At 36.9% G+C, this 17,854-nt stretch overlaps 1 protein-coding gene across 1 annotated transcript in view; it reads right to left on the bottom strand.

Moving 5' to 3' along the window:
- LOC138715660 (glutamate receptor U1-like) overlaps positions 1–17,854 on the bottom strand; it is a 30,240-nt gene that overhangs the window by 9,019 nt on the left and 3,367 nt on the right. The window contains exons 2-6 of the mRNA XM_069848731.1: positions 12,281–12,456; positions 8,744–9,055; positions 4,555–4,652; positions 4,047–4,223; positions 922–1,148 (exon numbers count right to left, since the gene is read on the bottom strand). Coding sequence (XP_069704832.1) covers positions 922–1,148; positions 4,047–4,223; positions 4,555–4,652; positions 8,744–9,055; positions 12,281–12,456 — 990 coding nt within the window. The remainder of the gene's footprint in view (positions 1–921; positions 1,149–4,046; positions 4,224–4,554; positions 4,653–8,743; positions 9,056–12,280; positions 12,457–17,854) is intronic.

Genomic DNA, 17,854 nt, shown 5'->3' with positions numbered 1-17,854 from the left:
ATAGTCTCTCTCATGCCCAAACAATGCAGGGCACTATACTGCGTACCATAATGTCTGACAGGCGACGTAAACATTGCCGCAGAGAAAGAAAGAAGTATAATTGCTATTCAACCAATGACAAGAGATCTCATTTCAAGCTTGAAGTTGGGAGGAGGTAGAATGCTTCAGACCGCTCAACTTCAAGATCCTTTCGAATGAGATCTCTATAATGGGTTCAATAACAATTTTCCTTCTCTCTTTGCCGGCAATGTAGTTGATCACTCCAATACTACAAATTTTGCTTATTGACTTCACCATTAATGTAAAAATTGGCTTCATCGCTGAACAGAATGGAAGAAAGAAAACGGAAAATTTTCCTATGTAACCTGACTTCTGCCTCACAATGTAGGCTATATTAATATAATAATAATAATAACAATAATAATAATAATGATAATAATAATAATAATAATAATAATGGCTTTATTTAACCTGGCAGAGTTAAGGCCGTAAGGCCTTCTCTTACACTCAACCAGGATTAAAACTTGCTTACATAGTTGAACAACAACTGGATCGGAATTAAGTAATTACATACTGATACGATTTAGGTACATAATGAGATCAAAAAAGGTAGTTACATAATTTATCTCATAAAATAAAAATAAACATAGTGGTATACATATTAATGTTGTTAGAATCAAATAAGAATCACACAAAAACAGAAGCCGATAATTCAATAAAAAATGTACACAGTAAAAATAAAAATAAACACATTGGAATACATATTAGTATTAGATTACAAGAAAGTAGGATTCACATAATTAAACCGGAAACAGACAACTAAATAAAAAGTACACAATAAAATAATAGATTAATAATAATGAAAGAAAACACAGTAGGATACATATTGGTGTTACATATTGTTACCAGAAAATGACTTACCCTGGGAACAGAAAACCCCAAAAATATAAAACCACGTATCCTTGAGGCACAATCTTTGCTTGCCCTTCTCTCCGCAGACACGCCCAATGTACCAGGTGCCGGTGAGGACAAGCGCGAGCATTATCATTGCCGACAACACTGCGAACCACATTCCGCGAGAAAATGGCGCTGCTACGGCGTCCCACAACGAGTTGTAAATTGAAGGCTTCTTGATGAACATCGATAACCTGAAAATCAACCATCAGTCGATAAATATTTCATACCATCCATGTTTATCCGACCTATGATATCTTCTTTTGTGTTAGAGCAGGTCTAGTACCGTGCTCACCCCAGATGACGAGCATCTCACCTTGTGTCTCTCCAACATAGGTCGGAAAGAGAAACAAAGTATAGTTCTTGAGGAAAATCCTCTAGGAGTATTAAAACCTCTCAATATCCGAATAAGTTTAGGTAAATAATGGCGTATGCTTTTTTTGCAACACGCCGTAGTTGCAAATGCATCCAACGTTTCGGAATAACATGTCGAAACCGTTATTAGAGAAGACAAAGAAGGTGAAATCTTTCTGTTAAGTCGTGCTGCAGACTAGCCCCTTAGTAACTAATTGAATATAACAAAGTTTTCAAAAGTAACGATTAGGCCTATTTGCAAAAAATTGAATAAGGGGACTTTTAACAAAAAGCTAAGAGACGCTTTATATTTAGAAAGGAATATTTTTATAGAAACATACTTTTGCGACTATTGTTGTACGAGTTACGACTAAATCTCAGATTTTAGGCTAAATGCATTTCTTTTCTATAGGCCTACAGATAATGTAACTTACAACTATTACATTTCGTTCAATTTCACGTAAAATATGAACGTTTAAAAGGGATTTTGTGGTGCCTAAAATGCCTATTTTGCCCATTGTGACCTATTTTAAGGTATCAGAGCCTAAAAATGCCTAGACTATTTATATTTTATATTATTACGATGTACCGAAGTACATATGATATATCCGTGCAGAAATTCTGCGTCATCATATGATGAAGGATGAGTGGAACAGAGAAAAATTCTCTCCGGCACTGGGATCTGAAGACCCGGTTTCAGATCCCGGTGCGGGAGAGAATTTTTCTCTGTTCCACTCATCCTTCATCATATTTATATTTTGTCAATATGTTTTTAATTTTTTCGTGTAACTATGAAAGAGAAAGTTTTGAATATCATGGGGTAAATACTTTGTAATAGTTCGGTTATAGGAATTAAGAAATTGCTGGGAAGTAATACAATGTTAAAATTGAAATATACCGTCTATACTTATCACACAGTTCATGTGCACCTATTTGAACATGTAATTAGGCAAATTTTCATACATTTGAAAATGGCACATTGGTGCCGAAAACGTTTATGTTATAATTAATCATATAATACTAGATAAGTATAGACGGTATATTTCAATTTTAACATTGTATTACAACCTGCTTATCGGATAAATCATACAACATGAAATTGCTGGGAAGTGGTTTTGTTGACCACTTGAACATGCAGTAGGAATGTAATGAAAGGGCTGGATGTACTTCTCCATTACGAAATCGGCATGGAAAATGCTGCTAGATTTAAATATTCACCCATTACTTCGGTAGTCTATCATTAAAATAACTTTTTTCCACCTGTAAAATGGTTCTGACTAAGAAAAGGAAAAGTTTCACAACAAAGAAATTTAGAAATAAAACTTGTTATAATAAGTATTGCAGTGCCAATTATGAATAATGTGTTCATTGTAAATTCATTGATAAATCAATTAATTATAATATTAACACTTGTGTATCAGCAGTCATAGGGCAATGAGATCGATTAATTCATTAATAATTATTCGTAATTTAACACATAGGCCTAACAAAAATAAAGTTTCTAACCACAATACCTTTTTATGAGTAGGCCACTGTTTTTGTCACTGTACACCGTAATGCTTAATATTCACCAATTAATTGCATTTTTATAGTTATTGTAGTTTGAGTGGATAGAAAAACACTTTGAGTGCAAGAAACAGTATTTTTAGCTGTCTAAAATCATATTTTTAGGTGCCTAAACTGTATTTTCAGTGCCTACTTTGATAATTTTAAAGCCTATTTTAGGTGCCTAGAACTTAGTATCAAGGGCCTAAAAATCCGAGGTCTAGTTTTGACGATATAGAGAACTTTTTAAAATGGCACTTTATATTCCTAATTATCATCTCAAAGAGCATAATTTTCTATGCAGCACTTCATTTGTTTTATACAGAAGCACTATAATCATAGTCTAGTATATACAGCCACGAAGCTCAATATGTAGTAAATATGCATCCATAGATAGTTGCTAACCACTAGGATCGCTACTGTCGCCTCATTACAGACAATGCGAAATAGTAGGCCTATCTGCACAGTCTATTGTTCCTAGTACCCTCATAAACTCAAGCTTCGTGGCTGTATGTACTAGACTGTGCTATAATTATGGTTACTGTGGTAACAGTTTTATTGCTGGTTCATTCTGTTAGTCCTTGTATTATAAAAGCAGTTTTAAAGTACAACAAAATGTTAACAGAACATGAGAGAATTGAGATCCTGATGATGTCAGAATTTGGTGACAGAAGACATACTTTCACAACAGAATATATGCAGAATTTTTAACGAAACTCGTCCAAATCAGTAACCTTTTTCTCAGTCAACTATCTAACAAGCGCAATTCAGAGAAAATTATCATCAATCTTCTTAATGTATCCAGCTGTTTGCTGACAACATAAAGTCCACTATAGTCCATTGTAGTCTTTTCAGTTCTTGTTTTTCATGAGAAATGATCATGTCAGAGATATAAAAATAATCTGGTAGATCTTCCACTGACAATGATTTGAAACTTGCCGTTGTGCTGATGTTCAAAGAAAAACCACATTCTCCTCTCCGTGAAATAGAATTTACATGAGATATCTCGAAAGTATCTGTCTGGAGAATAGGCCTATTGCACAGTAATAAATAACACCAAGTCCAGCCATTGCAGGGATTAATTAAAGACGATTCTCTTAATTTCCACTCCCTATACGATACGTACTTAAATCAATGTCTTATTTTAAGTTGAATTTTAGATACAGGATAAATCTATATCAAAAGGAACGTACCTGTAGCACCAGGTTGGGAACAGGAAATTCACGTACGGCAAGTAATCTGTATTAATTGTTGACGTTTCTAAGCCGATTTCCACATCGTTGTCGAGCACCATTCTGAATATCCCGGTCGCAGTGCCATTGTTGCCGATGAAGCCCACAGTGTTGTCGCTGGTGTAAAAATACTCTGTTCTGAAATCGAAAAAAAAAAAAAAAATGCTTCATTATATTTGCGAATAATTCTCTGATCAGTTTATTGGTAGATTTTGAGTGTAAAGAAAATCGATTCAATAGTTTAGTGGACAAACATTTTAACAGATACACAAAATACCATAATCAATTTACCGGGAAAATGTGTATTCCCACAAGGACATTAAAATAGGTGTTTGTAACGTCATAATACTTTCCTTATGCTTCGTAAAATGAGAAAATTAAAGAATGTTTTATATTCTGTTCATATAGATAGGCTAATCATCGTTTTGATATGATAATTTAATCCTAAGAATAAATCTTGAATACTTACTTGAAGTTAGAAGCTTCTTCCACAACCTTCCAAATGTTGCCAGTATATCCAGCAATTCCAGACGCCCTCCTCTCTTTGCCAGTAGATTCACCTCGTCCCTGAAAAATATGTAACAGGGAAATAATGTATCAAGTAAATAAAATTTTGATTGCTCCCTAATTATGCCTGCTTCTTATATTCTTATCATAAACACCTTATCGTATCATCGTGTTACTATACTGCCGAAATCGAGTAACCTAATGTCCCACTCCTTCCTAATGTGCTCGAAATCGTATGCAGCTGGTGAAGGAATACAAGATACAGGAAGACTGGTACAAATTTAAGCAAGAAAACAAAACACCACAAGAGAGTTCATAATCAGACAGGTATACTTTTTTAATCCTTAGCGCTACAGCTTATGAAGGGCCAAGGCCGACCAACCGACTACTAGCCACACCTCCACATGTCTCAGCAGAGGTGATGGTTTCCGAAACCGCATTTCGCTATTTAACATTGCTTCTGAAATCTATTGCGATACTGAGTGGGCATCGATTCCATACACTGGACAAAATTTCATGAGGCATATCTTACAGCGTATTCCGAATCTCATTGGACCAGTGGACAACAATGACGTCACGCTGCAGCGAAATAGGAACAAAACTGCTGGAAGGATCGATGGCTGTCATGGCGACTGTATAAGTTGTTGTCTGTGCTACGCTAGCAAAATTTTGCGAAATTTCCGTACTGCCATCTCGTTCAAAGAAAAGAGAGCATAAACAATTTATTTCTTCAACCAGTAGTAATAACTGGTCCGTTGACATGTTTGCTCATAAGCCATTAACATATTGTTTTTACGTTGTGCTCATTACAAGCAATACAGCAGAACTAAAGCAGAACACACCGCCATTACACAACAGTGCACGATGTCATTCGTCTGCTAATTCCTGCCCTATATAAGAACCATTCAGATTCACTGATGGCGGCTGATGGAGACTGCCCCCCCCAAACTTGTCAGAACTCTTTTTTTATTAACATTAGAAAATATTGAATTCAAAAGATTTTTCTTGCTTCTGTTTACGATTAAGTTTCTGTGCTCAAATTGACGAATTAATGTCTTCAGATCATGTGTCTGGACTATAACATTTATTTTAAATTTCTGAATGTATAAGAATTTCTATACCTAAGTTAATTTGAGGAAAGGAAGCACTGTAATGTTTCTTTTGTAATAGCCTGTATTCATGTGTTAGAAGTCTGCTGGTGTTCAGGCCGTCACTTGGAGAAATATGAATAATATACTGCAGAACAATGAAAAAAAGAGAAAAGTGATTCCGGTATAAAGTGTAAATTTAAAGATGAGAGATTAAGTAAAATAATTAGAATTTACATTTCAGGAAGGTAAGCTTCAGATAAAAAAGTTTTCTGTTAGCACTGTTACGCAGTGTTATTGATGTATACATGTGTTTGTATATGAGAGAGAAAAAATAGGGAGATAGTTTTAAGTGATGCCCTAGTATAATTTGTAGTAGACCTACAGTTCAAGCCCTATACAACTCGGTCCGAAACATAGCGGATATGGATGTAACACTGTAAGAAATATGCCCCCCCCCAAATAACTTAATTAAATGATCATTTTCCGATATAATGTACCACGGTCAAGCTATAACGGGGGGAGGAGGTAAATAATGTCCCCCATAAATTGTTACATCGGGATTCTATGGTTTTGTTTGCCCCCCCCCCAAGGAAACTGTTCTCCCTCCACCTATGGGTTTGCCCAACACAAGTTTACAACAACAACAACAATAATAATAATAATAATAATAATAATAATAATAATATGATCCGTCCATCAATTTGCCATAAATCTTCTTCAGTTTCTCCGGCCCTTTGCAGTAAGACATACGTAAATGAAGAACCTGATAAAGGTATCGCATCATAATTACATACATTTCAACTAATGGACAGAGTATAACAACAGCAACAAAACTGGCTGAAATATACAGGGTGTATCCGGGCTGGTGTTAAAAACTTTCAGGGATGATGGGGAAGGGCACATGTATCAATTTGAGATAAGGAACCCTGGTCCGGAAATGACTGAGTCGAAAGTTATAAGCAAAAATAGTTGTGTGGAAATGGAATTGTAATTTCGCACCATGTGCCCTCCTTCCCTTAACCTTTGGAACAGTCGTGGAAAGATGGTATGGGCCTGATGTCTCCTACGTGGGAAGTTGGCCCGATACAATCTGTAAGCTTGTCTACTGTTCCCATTGGCTCATCCGTATTCGAAAGTCATGTCTGCTTATTCCGCTCTCGTGTACTCCTCCATTTCACTAGGACTGATCGACTGGACACTGCTGTCTACAGACGTGCATATCAGGACCGACCATGTCCGTTACACATTACGCTATCTGCATTGCTTTAGTGTAGTTTCCTTTCCCCACCTCTCAGACAGCGCACTGAATGGAATACTGTAAGTAGACAACGTAAACGTCAGATGAATACAGTATGTGTAAGATGTATACAGATAAATATACATAAATAAGGTGTACAGAAGAATAAAATTATTTCATTTCCACACAACTATTTTTGCTTATAACTTTCGACTCAGTCATTTCCAGACCAGGGTTGCTTATCTCAAATTGATATATGTGCCCTTCACCATCATCCTTGAAAGTTTGTAACAGTAGCCCGGAAACAATGTGTATAATAACATGAGAAACAGTCTGACAAAAGGTAGACCGATGGAACGCTGGAATCAAAAGCTCCACTCTTCATGAAATCTGCAGTGCTAGTGGTAATGACAGAGATAGTGATAGTTTTTATTTTTTTATTTTATTCGGTTATTTTACGACGCTGTATCAACATCTAGGTTATTTAGCGTCTGAATGATATGAAGGTGATAATGCCGGTGAAATGAGTCCGGAGTCTAGCACCGAAAGTTACCCAGCATTTGCTCGTATTGGGTTGAGGAAAAACCCCGGAAAAAACCTCAACCAGGTAACTTGCCCCGACCGGGATTCGAATCCGGGCCACCTGGTTTCGCAGCCAGACGCGCTGACCGTTACTCCACAGGTGTGGACTAGATAGTAGTAGTAGTAGTAGTAGTAGTAGTAGTAGTAGTAGTAGTAGTAGTAGTAGTAGTAGTAGTAGTACTAGTAGTAGCAGTAGCAGCAGCAGTAGCAGCAACAGCAGTTTGTTTACTACCATATTAAAAGTAGCTATTTCCTAAACAGTTTTGAGTATGAAATGTAGACTTAGCCGAATAGCACAGCATAATCAGCACGCAACCCACTTCATAATGGGTACATAAAGGTCATACTTGGGCAGTAGTGTAAATTACAGAGATTATCCCATCCCGCCCGGTGATATAAATACCAATGGGCCAATGGCTTATTTATAACTCACATGAAACTTGCACATGTTTTTCGCCTTAATCGCAGTAATTTTTAGTGTTTATATCAGTAATTTCCAGCTGACCAACCTGTAACGTCGGAGTGCGTTTTCTCTCTATGGTCCGTCCCAGGAATCTGTAGAGTAACTTCACGCATTTGGGGGCGGAGCCTATCTGTGCCGGAGTGTTTTGCGGGCAGCATCAGCTCGGGGCCGCTAAGGGGTAGGATCTCGTGGTAGAAGTATTGATTATTCAATCTATCTTAAATAAGAAGCAATTAATTACAATCAGTTTCGACCTGATATTTAGATAAATAAGGATAATATTTATCTAAATATCAGGTCGAAACTGATTGCAATTAATTGCTTCTTATTTAAGATAGACTGAATAATAAATACTTGTGTTCAGATAGAAGTAATTCTCTCCCTGCAAGCGATTGTTGGCTTCGTTCAACCAACATTTCCCCCCTGAACGATCGTTGGCCCTTGCTCTCCCACATACCACTTGCGCAGACGTCTTGTTTCGTTTTTCTTCTCTACAGATTTCTCGGACGGACCATAGAAGCAGATCTTATAGAGCACGTGAGAGAAGGTAATGTTGTGTCTCCGCTATTTAAACATCTGCATCCCTTCCACCGCCACCGCCTTTACTTTGCTCTTTCACCTATGCTTCCCCTCTCGAAGAGCACGAGAGCAGAGACTTGTTATGTCACAGAGCCAGCAGTTGGAAATGTCTGGTTTATATTAAAAATTCGGCTAGTTGATGATGATGACGATGATGATGATGATGATGATGACGACGACGACGACGACGACTACTTACACTTGTCACGACAGCGCCCTTGAGAGTGACACCGTGCAAGTCGCCTCTTCGGAGCAAGAAGGGGATGGAAGTCCACGTGAGTCCGACTCGAGGGCTCCACACTCCCGCGTGAAGCATTTGCATCTGATGAGTTGGGTGCATGTGGTACACTTCAGTCAACAAGACCCGCAAGCCATCAGACGACGTGTCGCTCTGCGCCACCAGAAATTCGCAGTCGAAAGGAATATAGACATCCCTGAAGAACTGGTCCATTGGCCTCGCGTCCAGGAACATCAGCCACCTTCCAAATGTCAGACTCGTTCTCCATGACAACTAGAAGAGAACACACATGTGCAAATTTGTTGTATTCAGTGAGCGAGAATTGACTCTAGATTAAATTAAGAAAATAGATTTAATGAACCAATAAAGTGTTTCTTCATAATTCTAACTCCCAACAACTTGTTTTAGTTTTGTATATAACAGGGTGATTCAGACCACCCGTAACAGTAATTTATTTCGGAAACTAGTGCATTAAAATTTTCGAGAAAAAAATATTTATGACTAAAGCACATGTGGACTTTCACTTGAGCTTAATTTCATCAATCAGCTCTGACAGGAAGTAGGGTCAGTAGCGTATCACTTTAAAATTTCAAATGGGAGTCTGGGTCAAATATGGTACCATTTGATAGAGCTCTTCAAAACAAACAACTTTAATAGGAAACGTTTTATTGATTCCTATTCTTTCAATGAGAAAACGTACGAAAGGCAATGGATGATTCGGACCACACATCTAGTGCACACATCGGAATCTAGTGCATTAAAATTTTCGAAAAAAAAAAAAAACTGTATAACCAAACCACATGTGACCTTTCACTTGAGCTTGATTTCATTAATCAGCTCTAACAGGAAGTAGGGTCAGTGACATATTACTTTAAAATTTCAAATGGGAGTCGGGGTCAAATAGGATACTATTTGACAGAGCTCTTCAAAACAAAACTTTCATAGGAAACGTTTTTACCAATTCCTAGTCTTTCATTGAGAAAACGTACAAAAAGACAATGTCATCAATATTAAGAAATGTTAAAAGACGAAAATGTTGACATTTTACTGAAAGACTGGACAATTCCATTAATTTTTATAAATGTTCAAACTGTCTGCTGTTCTGAGCAGCACACACCCGTATCTTCTAACACTATCAATGACTCATAACACTTCGGCGTGGTCAGGTGACTGGCAAGTCTCTCGGATTCGCTGTTTTATGTCATCTCTTATTGTGGGACAGTCTTGATAAACGATGTTTTTAACCGTCCCCAAAAATAGAATTAATTGTCAGGTAAAATCTGTCGGTTTCATCGCTATATTCTTTGCACAGATGAAGCGACATTCAAGAGCAATGGCGATGTCAATATCCATAATGGTCACTACTGGTCTAAAGGTCAGTCCTGTCTGGCTGAGAGAAGTGGACAGCCAGCATAGGTAGAGTGTCAACGTCTAGTGTGACATCTTCGGACACCGAATGATTGGACCTTATTTCTTTGAAGGCACTCTGAATAGTGTCATGTATTAGTGGCGGTTTCTCGGGGGAGGGAAGGGAGGAACGTCCTCCTCACATTTTTCTTCTTTTGAAAGTAAATACCAAATGAAATATATGCTTTGAAATTCAAGGAAGATTCGATAATTTTTAAGTTCACAGCTATAAGAAAACCTCGGTTGATCGAGTTTTAAACGACGCGCACTCATGTGCTGCTAGAAAACTGTGAGAAAGATGCGAGTTGTTTGTGTGGAGGAAAGTCAATCCTTTCCTCCTTTTTTACTGCAGTTAACACACATAGACAACAGCCCATTAGCGGCGAGAGACAGAAGCAGAGTTTTAAAGCAAGTACATGAACGGAGAGGGAGGAGATCCTCCTCTGAATCAGCGCATGGGCTATCTAACGATGCTGCATTCAACCAGACTATAACACATCTAGGAGGAGGCACAATAAAAACAGTTTTAACGCAAAGCTATGAAAGATACTATATAAACTTTTTTTTTTAAATTATAAAACAAAATATATTATTCATTGCACTTTATATAAGCTACTATTCATGGTTTGAAACTTTCGAGAATATCTGAAAGTTGAAGTTAGATTTATATAAAACAAAGAGGAAATAGTTCTACGTTAGCATCGCAGATCTTTTTGACCCCTAAAATTCACTTCCATTCATTGTCTACTAGACAGGACAACAGCCAAGTTGTCAGTTTTGTACAAATATATTTGAAATTGAAAGTACTCCAAACTACATTATTTTTAACATAAAAAATTAATCGGCTGCTTTGAACAAATGGTAGTATGACTTTACAAGAACTGACATTCTTCAAAAGCATGTGATACTGAACTTGTAAAATGTACATGTGGCAACACAGACCACGTAAGTGGGTGCAGTGTTCTCGCTTTCCTAACAGATTATTTCCCATACAAAAGAGAAGACCAACTCTAACACTATCTGGTCTTACATGTATGCATGTAGGCTAATTTGTAGTAGGCCTATGTTTCTCTCAAGAATGTGTCATTTTGCGCTGTTAACTTCTTTCCTCCTCTTAAGAAATATGCAAGAGCCGTCACTGTCATGTATGCTGACTTCCTGAAGATCATCCTCAACCAACTTTTGGAGGACGTACCACTGGCAACACGAGCAGTAATGTGGCTTCAGCAGGATGGTTGCACAGCTCATTTCTCTTTGGTGGCGCGTGATACAGCCAATCAGCTCTTCGCTGGGCGATAGATTGGGAAATGCGGTTCTGTGGCATGGCCAGCACTATCTCCTGACTTGAATCCTTTGGATTTCTATTCTTGGGGACGGTTAAAAAACATCGCCTATCAAGATTGTCCCACAATAACAGATGACAGAAAACAGCGAATCCGGGAGACCTGCCAGTCACTTGGCCACGCCGAAATGTTACCAGTCACTGACAGTGTTAGAAGAAGAGTACGGGTGTGTGCTGCTCAGAACGGCAGACAGTTTGAACATTTATAAAAATTAATGAAATTGTCCAGTCTTTCAGTAAAATGTCAACATTAATTGTCTTGTTTACATTTTCGTCTTGTAACATTTCTCAATATTGATAGGATTATCTTTTTGTACGTTTTCGCATTGGAAGAGTATGAAAGTTGTTTGTTTTGAAGAGCTATTTGACCCCGACTCCCATTTGAAATTTTAAATTGATACGCCACTGACCCTACTTCCTGTTAGAGCTGATTAATGAAATCAAGCTCAAGTGAAAGTTCACATGTGGTTTAGTTATAAATATTTTTTTCTCGAAAATTTTAATACACTAGATTCCGAAATAAATGGCTTAGGTGTGGTCCGAATCATCCATTGCCTTTCGTACGTTTTCTCATTGAAAGAATAGGAATTAATAAAACGTTTCCTATGAAAGTTGTTTGTTTTGAAGAGCTCTATCAAATGGTACCTTATTTGACCCAGACTCCCATTTGAAATTTTAAAGTGATACTCCATTGACCCTACTTCCTTTTAGAGCTGATTGATGAAATTAAGCTCAAGCTCGAATAATACCTGCTCCACTGCTTGTTGAGTGTGCTCGTCACAGGACAGGATAATGTAGAGAGGACTAATGCAGTGCTTCCCCACCAGAGTTCCGTTCAGCGTCCACAGCGAGTGTCGGGTGACGCTTATTAAGAGGCCAGCAAAAGTCTTTTCCAAATTCAGTTCATGAACATGTTTCCTCATTCCTGCAGCAAAGAGGCATTTTCGTGATGAACTTGTTAAAATTGAGGTACACGAGATAGAAATATCACTGAGAATTACAAGCACGAATTCAAGTGTTTTGTATAAATATTATAACAATCTAAACAATAATTATCATCATTACGACAGGGGCGGTTATTCAGGTGGAGTAGGTGAAGTGTCACTTCACCTATTAACATGTAAAACACAATTTTGTCTCTTATTAATAATTAATTCTAGTTATTACCGGTACCGTATTTATAAAATAAAAAAAAAGATTTTTTTTTCAGTCGTTATGAACAATGTTTAGATGTTTAAATAGCACCTGTAACCGTCCGCTGAATAGAATAATGCCAACACTGTTACGAGCGCCGAGCGATGTCTATTGGAACTTACAATACTGCAGAGGTGACATTATTTGGGCTTCCATTCTCATACAGCACTTGGTTTCCATGGTAACGTCACGTCACGCACTAAAGAAAGATTGTAAGAGTGAAGTGCGTTTCTGAGTCTTTCAGTTATGGCGGTCAGCTATCAGACTTGTAGGTGGAGTAACCAGTTTACAGATCTGACGGTACTAATAATGGAGAAGGTTTGAAGCTGGTCTCCAAGGCTGTCGGCTATTGTTTAAGGGCTGTGAAATTTTACAGTATATATCTACTACCTGACTCGAGAATAGTATCCTTATTACTTGTGTCCAAGCAGCCATCACTGCAGCGGTAAATTAGCTGGCTCTATATTATTTTATCAGGAATACACCCCACATACATTCGTGAAGTTTAATGCCCACGTGCATCAACGTCGGTTAGTGTAACCACTAGTTAAAATTGTCATCTAACCCCTGGTTAAGGATTTTTACGGTGGATCGACCTCGGTTACGACTTAAATAGGAGGTTAACCACAGTAATCTCTAACCGGCCATATGCGAGCGGTTAAAGGAGATAACCAGTGATTAGTAGAGCAAGTAAAGCAAAATGGCGGCCAGAGGCACAGATGTTTATTTCGAAGACGATTGTTATTGTACAGTACTTGAATTACTTGGATAGGTCTAGAGCGTGAGTGTGAAGTTTCTTTAGTGGAAAGAGAGGATTCTTACGTGGAATTAGGTGACAGAACATTTCAGGAGGGATTTCGTTTATCAAAATCTACAAATGGCTCACTTGAAATAACACAAAAAGTCATATTTCTTCTATTACGATTCTATATAACTTATTTTCTATATTTTAAGAGGGAATACTTGAATATCTCTTTCTCTATGTCACTGGCTGAACAAAGAGAGGTTATGGATGGATCTTAGGATAATAAACAGTAACCTGGTGTAAATGAGGTCCTGGATCGTACACACATTCCTACTAATCTTCTGCATCCTTTTCCTTTATGGATATTCCTTCTTTTTTATATAATATATTTAAATCTAGTAAGTAAGTCTATCGATACTTTAACCTCATATTGGAATATAATCATTTTTGCATTCAATTTTCTATTTTGTACGATTTTAACCTAACAGCACTGAAAAACAAAGAAATGCAACTCGCAAATATAACAGCGCCCAAAGACAAACAAATGCAACGCGAAAATGTAGGACACGTTCATTTCGATGTAGAATGGAGTGAGCGCAGTCGTTTTTAGACGTTGACTATTATCTTTGCAGCGGTATGGATGCTTTCCTTTTGTCATTTTGTAGAAACAGTGTACCGTCATAGACTTTACTCTGGTTAAATGAGGTGTCAGCTAACCATGTTTAAGTAATCGGTGATTATGAATGGTGCACAGAAATTACATTTTAACCACGGTTACTGTATAACCGTCGTTTCGTAATCTATGATTACTGCGTTTTTAACCGATGTTCATGCACTTCGCCAATAGTGTATTAATCATACTTCATAGTGTATGTTATATGTTTAATCATTATAGTGCTATTACACAAATAGCCTATTTAGGTACCAGTACATAGAAAATTTTGAAAAATGAGTGCGAAATATGTATCCCGAAAATGATACAGTTTGTAATTTATTAGAAATACCATTTTGTAGACTTAAATATGAGAATAAAAAAAAATGTTTAAATTCTGCACGACCTACAGTGTTTTTGTTCTTTGTTTTATAAAGTGTTAAGAAAATACAGAAGTTGTATAAAATAACTTTAAAAAATTCTTTCGATAAAAGAAGCTGTTCTGTTTTATAATATGGAAAATTTCACTCGGAATGTTACATCACAGGAGCGACTTTCGTAATTAACCCCATGGCATTGCATAGAGATATACTATCCACTCTCAGTTAAACTCAGACATTTTATAAAGACATCCTCGACAGGTTTGCTGCTTTAAAAGATAGGAGGATTGACTTGGTAAGAAAGAAATTGGGTGAGTCCTGAAATAAATTAATTCTCCTGTTTGCATGTGTTCTAGAACTAGTAAAATTGTGCGTAGTTTATGAATAGTAGGCCTACTCATTATATTGGTAAAACTGTTCATGGATTTGTGTATGTGAACAGCACTTCACCTATTTTTTACGGCGAGCCGCTACTGCATTACGAACACGATATCGTGGCCTCACAATGCCTATACCAAGGAAATTATATATGCCTATCTTTAGCCAATAAATTCTTTTCTTTTAATCTTGATCCTGGAAGTTCTGCTAACCTCTAGGCAAATTTAAGTCCACCGCCAAATTATTAATCTCATTTTGTTTAAAAGTATTTTATCATCATCGATTTCTGTCCATAAGTATGATCCATTGGAGAATCAGTTTCCGAGCTTCTGGATTTTGATGGTAACACATTTGACGGAGAAAATACAAGAATATCAGAACTATGAGGTATGGGCCTAATGCCAGGCCGGAATGTAATGTACATGTTTTTCTTACTTTTAGCATTACGTTCAGATATGTCATCTGTACAAAAATAACAATCATATCCGTGATTTTTTTTAGTTTCCCTTCATATCATAGGTATGGAGTTGACTTCCTTTTTCCATTTTTCTAATTCCTCAGCCCTTCCACACAAGAGCGATACATTTTGCGAAGAGCTCAAGACCTGTGTTGTAATATTAATGTTCTCCTCATGTGACATAGAGCATATTTACTGTTACTATATGGGGATTTTCGGAACTCCAAATTCGCACATTGTAGTGATTGACTTTTCCTGAAAGATGAAAGGTGGCCTAGTCTGAAAACATTAAGCGCGGTAAAAAGTTATCGTCATCAGCAATGCATCCGACATATAGATTGCAAATGAAGGGTTCGAGCCATATTGGGCCAAGCGCCATATATTAAAAACGGAGAAAACAAGGCTTAAAATTAAGTGGTTACCATAACTTAATGAAACATATAGGCCTAGCAAGTAATATAAAGTGTGCACATTATAAAGTATGCAATTAAAACTAAATTATATATCAATCTTCATTAAACTATGGCATTAACTTAACTTTAACTCTTGCTTTCTCTGTTTTAATAAATGGCGCTTGGCCCACTGTGGCTCTGAATCCTTCAAATGATCCTCGCTTTGGCCGGTCGTCGGGTTTGATTTTCTGCAAAATCTGTACTTTGTAGGCATGAAAATGTAATCGTTGGTGAAGAATTTTGTGTACCGTTGAGAGTTTCGTCCCAAGTTCTCTCGCTGCTTGTTTGACTTCTTTGAATTCTTTCAAACGATCTCGGCACATTTTCAATAGCCTCTTTCTAGATACCGGGATTCCCGCCTCCGTGTCCATTCAACATATTACCGTTGGCCAAAAACTTACCACATCACTCCTTGATAGTCTTAAATGTCGGTGGGTCCTTATTGTATTCACTACAGAAGTTTCTTTGCACTTTAATAACTGATTTTGTCTCTGCACACCACCAAACAAGTCCACACCTGTGGAGTAACAGCGCGTCTGGCCGCGAAACCAAGTGGCCCCGGTTCGAATCCCGGTCGGGACAAGTTACCTGGTTAAGGTTTTTCCCGGGGTTTTCCCTCAACCCAATATGAGGAAATGCTGGGTAACTATCGGTGCTGTACCTCGAACTCATTTCACCGGCATTATCACCTTCATCTCATTCACACGCTAAATAACCTAAGATGTTGATACAGCGTCGTAAAATAACCTACTACTAACCACTAAACAACATGGGCACCCTCGCTAGATTCATTATTGCAGCGTTACTATGGCTCTGGCGTTACTGCAAAATAGCTACATAAACGTTTTGAGTCTGCGATTATTTCCGATCAGAATCACAGCTATATACCCTGATGTTAAATTAAAAATTAACTTTCAAAATGTCGGATGATGTGGTAGACATTCTGTATAATTCATGTAAATCTATAGCTCTAGCAAACATCATATTAGTGCAGGGCTGGGCACATTACGTGATTCTGAGAAATGAGCGCTGTGTGCTTTAAAGAGCGCGCTTGCGAGCGCTTACTGGACGTCATTCAGTGTCGGTGCAGTGGTGACTCTGCAGTATGATGAACTTAGAAGACGGAGCTTCCGCTCATACACTAAACCGTCCCGCTATTCCCAATGCGTTTAATGTATCATGAGAGGAGTTCTTTTTGGTAGAGAGCAGTGGATTAGCAAAGTGTTTAATTTGGCATAAAACATCCCAACTGATTAAGAGGTTCAATATCCAACGACATTATTCTTTACAACATGCTACTGAATATGACAAATATGTTGGTAATGAACGCCATAAATTAATACAACTTAAATAAAATGTTTCTCAGATACATTATATTAGAGTATCTATTTGATATTTACATTGCATTATAGGTTATTATACATTTAGTAACATATAATTTTTAATTATACAGATATTATGATATATAGTAGTATATTGGAGTTCATGATATATCATATTATATATCATGAACTGTAATATACTATACTATGATATATCATAATATTTGTATAATTTAAAATTATATATTACTAAATGTACTATAATAACTTATAATGCAATATAAATATCGAATAAATACTCTAATATAATGTACCTGAGAAACATTTTCTTTAAGTTGTATTAATTTATGTTCATATCATATCATATCATATCATATCATATCATATCATATCATATCATATCATATCATATATCGTATCGTATCGTATCATATCATATCATATCATATCATATCATATCATATCATATCATATCATATCATATATCATATCATATCATATATTATATTACATTATATATTATATTATATTATATTATATTATATTATATTATATTATATTATATTATATATTAACAGAATGACAATAATGCATTTAACGAATCGGCTATGAGAATTAGCTACAAAATTTGCCACGAAATTGCACAGGAATTGAAAACATTCAACGAACGTCATTTCATCAAGCGATGTTTAATTATATTGGCAGATGAACTCTGTCCACAGCAAGTAAGGGAAGTGGAAGCC

Source organism: Periplaneta americana, chromosome 15 (genome assembly GCF_040183065.1).
Source record: "Periplaneta americana isolate PAMFEO1 chromosome 15, P.americana_PAMFEO1_priV1, whole genome shotgun sequence".
Taxonomy (NCBI): Eukaryota; Metazoa; Arthropoda; class Insecta; order Blattodea; family Blattidae; genus Periplaneta; species Periplaneta americana.
The sequence above is the reverse complement of the archived record's forward strand: the minus strand, read 5'-3'. Positions and strand labels throughout refer to the sequence as shown.